Raw genomic sequence first — 9,481 nt, forward strand, 5'->3', positions numbered from 1 at the left:
TTTTGGAAAAAAAATTCTTGACAAAAGAAATAATTTTTTCTTGCATAGTTCAGAAGATAAAGAGGATATATTACAGAAAATGTAATCATGGATGAAGGGCCTTTTCAGTGACTTTCTCCTGTGTTGGGCAGCCACCACTTCTCGTTTCAAACACCAACAGTAGTCCGCAAGAAAGTTCACATCCCACCGGCCTTGGTAGCGTTCTTCCATGACACGAATATCCTGGTGGAAACGTTCTCCCTGTTCCTCACTGAAGTCACCACAGTTCTGAGGGAAATAGTCTAAGTGGGACTGTAGAAAGTGCATTTTGACTGACATGCGAGCCCCTAATTTTTGATAGCTGTTCAAGAGCTCATCGACTTCTTTCTCGTATTCTGCCCTTTGGTTATTTCCTGGTCCCCAAGCTTAACTCCAAAGTAAGCATGATATGCCTTCTTCACAAAATCAGTTATATTTGCTAGTCGACGAGGAAGAATCACATTACCACATATGTAACAGAACCTATCAGGATGATTTGTGCATTTGCGTTCCATTTTCTGTCAATCTAAGATACGTGTCCAAAATAGAAACACAAGAAGCACAGATTCTTGTAAAAAGTACAGATTCTTATAAGATCAGTCACATTGATTGGAGATCACACTTTTCTAAACCACTTTCAGTTTGAGTGTTGTCAATGCAGTTTCAGTTTCAGTTTCAGTTTCCTGAAAGTAAACAAAAACATAATTAGGTTTCAGTATCAGTTTTGGGGTGCTACAGTATAATTTTTATGCAAAAAAAAATAAGAATAGACTATACCTGCAGCCTCGTTTTCCTTATACTTAGTACTATACAAGGCCCAAAAGTCGCACTTCTCATATCTCAAAAACTAGACCTGATCCAAGGAAACGGATGGCATTTTTGGATTCAGCGCACCAAAAAACCTATAAATCACTTGAAAAACCTTCGACCTTTGAAAAAAAAAAATTAAACGCAGGCCAGTGTAATGATCCAATGTTTCTTCCCAGGGGGATCTATGGGAAGGCCCAAATGGTTGTCAGCCACTGCAGGGCTATAGGTTTCCAGTCTGTGAAACTCTAGGGAACAGTTAATCAGTTATACATATGTACATATAAACAGTTTCAGAATATCACATACATAGATACAAATATATCTAATTACATAATGCAGTATATCATAGCTGCTGCTGCACATGCACAAGCATGCATATGCACACACACTGACACATAATTACACATTAATTGTAGGGCTCACTTGTGCCTTTGAGTCAATTTTCACTGCTGACTCCTAAAGCTATAATTAAATATCTTAATAATGTAATTTTTTTAACACTAGGCACTATCTATTTTGATTATATGCGAGTCATCGTTGATTAATAAGTAGCTATCACTTGCTCAACATCAAGAAGCTTATTATCATAAAAGTGTGCAGTAGATCCATTCATTTATTTAGCTCCTTCACTATTGTGATACCATTTACAGGTGTTTTTATGCTAAATATTTTAGTTGACAGTCAAACCAAAGAAACATCGGATCTTGACTGCCCAATTGAAACTTGATTGTATATCAAATTAGCTGAGGAAAATCATCTAGTATCTTCTAGTATGAAATCCTTAAGAGGTATCACCATTCTGAGGGAGTTAATGGCAGACAACAAGTTACTTAAAAAAAAAAAAAAAAAAAAAAAAAAAAAAAAAAAAAAAAAAAATCCTTTTCTCACTCATTTAGGAATCAGGTAAAAAAAAAAAAAAAAAAACTCTCCTTGACATAGCTAATTGCAGTAATCAGTGTTTCAATATGAGTGGTGTTGCTCATGATGTATATTTAAGTATAATCCCATTTCAATCTGGATAAATGCATCCCTCAACCCTGGTGAGGATGAGACCTGAAAGCCCGTGACCTGATTGAAGCCCAGACCTAGCCTACATGTCCTTGACCTCATTGAAGTCCAGACATCTCTATTTTGCATCAGACAGATCCCTCACCATCTCCTTGTCTGCTATCGACTTGCTAGTATATGCGCTTTCTTGTTACTGCACAAAAAGTATGGTGGCATGTTTGTCATTGTCATGGGCATGTTTTCATTATCTTTTTTCTTTCTTCCTTGTTTTTATGCTTTCTCCTTCCACTTCATATCATCTTGTGAGCAGAGGCGTACAAAGTCAGAAAAGAATGATGGTAATGAGTCTTGTGAAACAAAGTCAGATTCTTTGCCAGAAGAAAATCAAGAAGAAGAAAAACCTAATCCCATAGCAACAGGTAGTTGGGATAACTGTGGATTTCAGTATTCTTCCCCAGCTTAGTCCCGAAAAACATGGAGCAGTAATAGCCTAGCTATATGAAACAGTTGTCAACAGATTAATCTATGTTTGCTTTGAGTACTGACTGATAATTCTTTCATCCCTTCACAGTTTGTAGTAAAGCAAGAAAACTTAGATGTTGTTACAAATGGCCAAATGATTTTTAGCTGTATATAGCTTCTATTTGCCTAGTACTTCTTCAGATATACATTAAGTATCTAAGCAAATTATTAGTTTTGGAAGAATTATATTTCATTCAAATTTAAGATAGATATAAAAATCAGTATCTTGACAGAATATAAAGCAAATTTTTTGTTTAACTTAGTTAAAACAGTTTTCTTGAATTTTCTTAAAAATGTCAAATTTCCCAGTGCATTGCAGTAAATACATTTGATTTTTCATACAAATAGGTTTGGATAAATGAAACTGATCTTGTAATACAATATTACAAATCATGGTTTTAGTTCTTTTTTCTATGCTTTGCATTTGCGCTTGTTTGTTGCATGTAGAGTATCAATTATGTTGTCTTCTGTGTTTCACCATATAGAGAATAAAACAACATCTACTTTCTTCCATGTGTATTGTATTTCTGTAAAAATTGAAAGTACTTGTTTGTGTATGAAACGTGCATTTCCCTGTAATTTAGGTAATATGTAATGCTGAAAAATAGTTGATTCCTATATTTGATTGAAGTATGTCATTAGATAGTGTTTTTGAAATATTCAAATTGGTGATTTCCTGTAGCTACAGAACTGGTTTGTATTATTTATGATTTTCTTTTTGTGCAGTTTATGCAATGTGTATTGTGTGTTCAGTGCACTGAGGGATTGTATTACTTGAGCAGTGTTAAACATAATTCAGTATATTTCTAGTACACTGTCATGAGTTGTGATAGGATAATTACATATGTATTTAACATATGAAAGAATTTGAAAGCAATGAAGCAAAGCGGAACTAAAAAAGTTTCTTATAGCTGTCAAGTTTTGAATTCCTCCCTCAAAAAAAAAAAAAAAAAAAAAAAAAAAAAAAAAAATCTCAGTACACAGACTTTCAGATGCTATATTTCTTAATTTCCTTCATATCTAATTTACTTTTTTTTTTTAGATTGTGAAATTTAAGGGTGGGAAAATTTACTAAATGAATCTGTTTTCACTTGCCTCAGTTTATAAATATAATTGGAGTAATAGGCGAATATTTTTTATGTATTGTGAAATGGTCAGGATGATATAATTTTACTGGACAAAGATGTGTCAATTTAACTTCCAAAACAAAAAAATGAACAGAAAATGTGATTATGTTGCGACTGATGATTTCCTAAAAGATATCTACAACTCGCACATCCCAATGTATATAGTCATTGATATAAATACATTCACACAAGAGTATGCACCTAGACTCTTTGAATCTATTGTAAAGTAGCCTCCACTTTTATTGTAATCACTTAATATAAAGAAATACATTTGCTAAAATTTTACATATGCCATGCATAGAAGCTGCAATACAAATGGCTTTTCAAATTGAGTAATTTATGATTTATGAAATAAACTTGCTTTGCTTAGAATAGTGTCATTAAAATGTTAAGAAAGCAGACTTAAAAATAAAATGTAATACATCTATGATAAAGTTTGTTCACTGTGATTGTGATTATTAGTCATACTTTACAAAAAAGAAATATTTATGTTCATTTGTTTTTATCGCTTCTTCACCTTTCATATTCTCAGAGAATGATGTACAACTTATCAAGTCATGAAAATTATGTTTAGAAAATTATTTTTTGTTATACTAAGCTTCAACCATTATGAAACCTAAAAACAATTATATTGAGCATTTATCAATCCTCCCTGATACTGTGCATTGTCTCTCTGTGAAATACTTCGTGTACGTCCTCGAATGACGTTATTTTGTGTTACAGAAATGTTCCTGGGTCATGACCTGCTTCCCTATTTATCAACTGTAATTCGAACTCTAATAGCAATAGATAAGGGAATTAGATATGATACTGACATTCTATTGATATTAGAGAATAACAATTGTTAAGTTATACTTGAAATAGCAGTTCAAGAGCTTCTTTTAACTTTAGTCTTCTAATGAAACTTCATGGAAATAGATTTATTTGAGATGACTTCCTATATCGCCTTTACGTCTTCAAGTTTAATCTTTGTAAAAAATGTGTTTTTTTTTTCATCTGTACCCACTTGTTAACATCTCGTCAACGTTTCCAGGTGGCGATAATCAAGTTGTTCGGCAAGACAGCGGAGACGATAAAGTTGAAGAGAGTGACAGTGTTGCATAAGAACAACGGTGTACGGACGGCCCAATACACTGTGCCGCCGACCTCCAACGGCACTGCGGAGGCGAACAACCATGTCGTTCACCCGACCGTCGTCCGGACCAACATCCCCTTCAAAAGAAAAGTTAATGAGGTCCGACGCGCGGCCACCAAAGCCAAGCGCGCCGCCAAAAGCCAGCTCACCCGTCCGCACAAGAAGTCGGGCGTGAGTCGGAGATCGGGCGAAGGCGGTGCTGGTGGCGGTGCAATCGGACCCACTTCCCCGACCGAGTCGGAGAAGAGTACACCCGGTGCTCTTATCATGGACCCCGGTGGTGCACAGGGTAGTGGTGGTGGTGGTGGTGCTAACGGTTCGAGAGAAAAGGATCGTCGCCTGTCTAGCAGGTTCTCCATTATTAGTTTCAAAACATTCCGACCAAAGTCCTCGAGTCCGGACAAACACAAGAGCAGGAGTGGTGGTGACAAGAGAAAATCAAAGAGTGATAAAAAGAGCAAGTCGAGGGGTTCGAAGTCTCATCACAGGAGTCGAAGTCCTGACAAGAAACAAACGCGTGGGTGCAGTGGTCGTCGCGGCGGGGAGAGCCCGGACAAGAGCCGGCGCGCGCATAGTCCTCATAAACGAGCAAGTCTCGAGGATGAGAGGCGGCGCTCGAGGAACCACTCGCGAAGTCCGGATAAAGCGAGGCGGTCCTCGAGTCCGGATAAGCAAAAACACAGGTCGAGGAGTCCGGACAAGCAGAGGAAGATGGGTGACGGGAATTGGCTCATAAACAAATTCTTAGCCGACGAGGAAAAGACGGCGAAACCCATCGTTAACGGCTCGTTAGCGGGGTCCCTCAACGGGTCCCTTAACTCGATTAATGCGGTGCTTGGGGGCCCTACGAGTAGCCCCCATTTGGGCCCCGTGCGCCATGGCTCCATGCGAGGTCTGCTCAATCAGAAAAATAACAGCAAAAGTTCCGGCGGGAGCAACAACGGGAGCATAAAAGTGACCGCAATGAACGGTTTCGTGAACGAGGGCTTCATCGGGTCGCCACGAGGAGCCCGGATGCACAGTTCCCTCCGTGTGGGCAAGTCGGTGAGTCCGGAGCGGCCGGACCTTAATCTAGGGTTGTGTAAATACCCGAGATCGATTAGTATGGAGGCCTACGCGAGGCCGCCCTCCAGCCCGGATAAGCGGAAACGTCACACGCTGGACGACGGCGTCGCCCGCGACAAACGCCGGAGGTTCAGCAGTCCGGAGAAGCCTCGGGCTGTGAGTCCCGTGATTCCGGAGCGGCGGTACACAAGCCCGGAACGGACGCGCCGAAACAACCCACCGCCGCCGCCCACGCCCGAGGTGGCCGCCGGAGGGTTGGGTTCGAGGAGGACCTCGGTGTCGCCGCCATCCTCCCAAACCAATTCCTACTCGTCCGTGCCGGAGAAGATTCGAGAGAAGTTGTCACTGATTACGTCCAGTCCCAACGGGAGCGTAACCAGCATCCTGCCTTCCGTTAAGGACAAGGTGGACACTCTCAGCATCCACTCGAACTTATCCGCCCAGTCGTCAAGGGGACAACAACAGCAGCAGCAGCAGCAGCAGCAGCAGCCCAAGGATTGGGTCTAAGAGGAGGAGGGCGAGGTGGAGTAGACCTCCCAATCTCGCCCTCGAGCAGCACCGAGCGTCAAGGAGAACCTCCCTCTCTTCCCTTTTCGGAATTACCGGTATTAGGAGCATACATAACTAGTGACGCGGTTGCATTGCGTAGGTGGGTATTTCTAACATTATAATACAATTAACATTTAAGTATAAGTCATTATTTTTATGCGTCAACATTGTTAGTCGATTCAAGCCGATTCAAGTCTTTGCTGATTATAACTAAGTGGAGGTGATAATTATTTGCATTATTTTTTTTAAGAGAGAGAGGAAAAAAGAAAATTTGAATTTTTTATCTCTATGAAAAGGAAATAGAATTGATGAATGGATCAAGTTACCCTGAGGGAGTTATCCTGGTAGTTTCAGAATGAAAAAGAGAAGAAAAATTAAGAAACAAAAGCTATAATAAGGTGTGTTATGCTAAGTCGATTTATACTGTTTATGGACATTTTCTCATCACATTTGTGTACATCAAAACCATTAGTGTTAAAACTCGAATTGATCGTTCATGTCCTATAACTCATACATGCAGAGTCAGGTCCATATTTTTATGATATGAAATAATTTAGTTAACAAATTGGTGCAGTAACTGTGTTGTCGAACTACATCCTCCAGCGTCCCCTGCAACATTCGTGATATATGGACTATTATCATGAATTTTTGTGTGTGTAGCCTTTGATCCACTTTCTCTTATGCATCTTTTGATGTCATAGAAAACGGTTTAGATCAAGGAGTAAGTAAAGAATGGCACTTTCATGATTATTTTCTAGATAATCATTTATGGGATTGTGTATTGTTTAATACTGATTTATTAGTTATTACTAATAGTTACTTTTATCTTACAGTATTTAAAATATATATGTTGTAGACATTGTCAAATTACCTAAGACTTAGACATAGAAACTTATTTGTTCACTGTATTTGTTTGATATGTGTATTTCCTATATTATATATTGAATGGCCAATCAACATCGGTTCTAGTACATACAGTTATTATATTACTTGCTCTGTGATATGATTTCAATATATCAACAGTCATTTGTCATCTTCGGTTTGGGAACTTTGGGAGGAAGAAATAGACTTTGATTTACTTTGGGAGGTTTTAAAAAGAAAGAAGAAGAAATAGGATTATAGTGAACGTCTTTGCATTTCTGTATTAGGGGAAGACTATTTCCAAGAACGGGATGGGTGGGGGGGGGGGAAATGCAAGTGATTTTTGTGCCATCGCGATGTGAGTGATATTTTCTGTAAATCCAGACTTCCTCTTTATTGGTTCGTTGTGTTTATACATAACGTTCACGTCTCTGACAACACAATTCGATCTTCTTTGCAATGCCTGCAAACGTGAATTGAATGTTATTCTCTCTATACCATGATGGATGATAATGTAGGATTCAATACTACAAAATTCAATGTATTCGTGAGTGATAGAGGCGTGTGTATGTGCTGCCTGTAAAGGTGAAATGAATGCTAATTTCTCTATATCGTAATGTATGATAATATAGGATTCAATACTACAAAATTCAATGTACTCGTGAGCGATAGAGGCGTGTGTATGTACTGCCTAACCTTAGATTTAAATACGAAAAAAAAATAACACTTGCAAAATACATAAACAGATGGATACATGGATCCTCAGCGTTTCTCGTAATTAACGCTCTGCAGCTTTACGATTTTTTGCTTTTCTTAATTTTCCTCATTTTTTTTATTTTTTATTTTTTTGTCTTGTTATTGGTGTGGTTTTCCTATGTTATATCTCCCATAGTGCATTCAGTTACCGTACACCTGTAACAATTATTGCAATGAATATAATAGTGTTCATTTATTACGTTTGTGGAAGAATGGGAGCATTCGCTAACGACGAAGGAAGATGTCAAAACTTATAGAAAATGAAAACCAAACCAAAGCAAAACAATTTTTTTTTTTTCGATTATTTAGGGACATGTCACGCTCATTAGAACCCAGACACGCCTAGCTTGACAAGTTTTCTAGACAAAAAGGGGAAAAGGTTTTAGTGATGTTGTGCATTGCATTCATACAATCACGTACTTTTTTCATCGATGTTTCTTTGTCTTTAGAAGCAGAGCAGTATTCCAAACTTTGCAAACATGGCGCAAAATAATATTCCTTGTTACACTTTATTCTACGGCATATATATAGTATACATAAATACATACAAGTGTGTATATACGTGTATGCATATTGTATGTGTATATATTTTATATATATGCATACATATGTATGCATACATATATATGTGTACGCTTGCACGTGTATGCGTGTATATATGTGTGTGTGTACACGTCCATGTACATATGCTGATACACACACACACACACACACACACACACACACACACACACACACACACACACACACACACACACACACACACACACACACACACACACATATATATATATATATATATATATATATATATATATATATATATATATATATATATAGTGTGTGGGTGTGTTTGTGTGTGTGTGTGTGTGTGTGTGTGTGTGTGTGTGTGTGTGTGTGTGTGTGCATATTTATACATCCATACACATATGTATGTATATATAAATATGAATATATATATATATATACATATATAAATGTATGGATATGTATAAATGTATTCATATGTATACAATTATATATGTATGTGTACGTAGTTAAGTGGAGCTTCATGGAATTTATTTAAATGCATGATACCTAACGTGCATGCATGCATCCATATACTGGTTATTGCATAGAAACTTTTGTGTATATATTTATGCACCAGAGATCTGAATATACATATATATTTTTTCATTTCAAAATTTTCTAAATTGATGACGTGATATTGAACGTGTCTGTTCGCAGATAAGAGGTACTCAGTACACATTATCGTACGCTAACTTGGCTCTTTTAAGCTCTTTGGTCCTCGACAGAATCACGCCAAGCTTTACCCAGTAACCTTTCGCTCGCCGCCGCCACCACCACCACCACAACCGCCCAAGTAACTTGGCGGTATCGCTCTAGATTAAGGTGTTCATTATTGCCTTGGGTCACTTCCTAGGTGTTACTCTGATTTTGTGCTACCCACTCGATAGAGGGGAAGAGAGAGAGCGAGGTGTGTGTGTACGTGTGTGTGTGTGTACCTGTGTGTGTGCGTGTGAGTATATGTGTGTGAGCACGCGCGTGCGTGTGCGCAGACTCGTGGGCTTCGTGGATGTATCAACGTTGCAATACAGGTAGATTGTCCATTCGAAGTATCGTCTGCCGA

General features: G+C 38.2%; 1 protein-coding gene across 1 annotated transcript in view; it reads left to right on the forward strand.

Moving 5' to 3' along the window:
• Positions 1-8,569, forward strand: part of Kul (Kuzbanian-like) — an 89,292-nt gene extending 80,723 nt beyond the window's left edge. The window contains exon 16 of the mRNA XM_076204281.1: positions 4,519-8,569. Within this exon, the coding sequence (XP_076060396.1) occupies positions 4,519-6,192 (1,674 nt within the window). The 3' untranslated portion in view covers positions 6,193-8,569. The remainder of the gene's footprint in view (positions 1-4,518) is intronic.
• The last annotated feature ends 912 nt before the right edge of the window (positions 8,570-9,481 follow it).

The sequence above is a fragment of the Oratosquilla oratoria genome, chromosome 2 (assembly GCF_046742065.1).
Source record: "Oratosquilla oratoria isolate Oo_2021 chromosome 2, ASM4674206v1, whole genome shotgun sequence".
Classification (NCBI taxonomy): Eukaryota; Metazoa; Arthropoda; class Malacostraca; order Stomatopoda; family Squillidae; genus Oratosquilla; species Oratosquilla oratoria.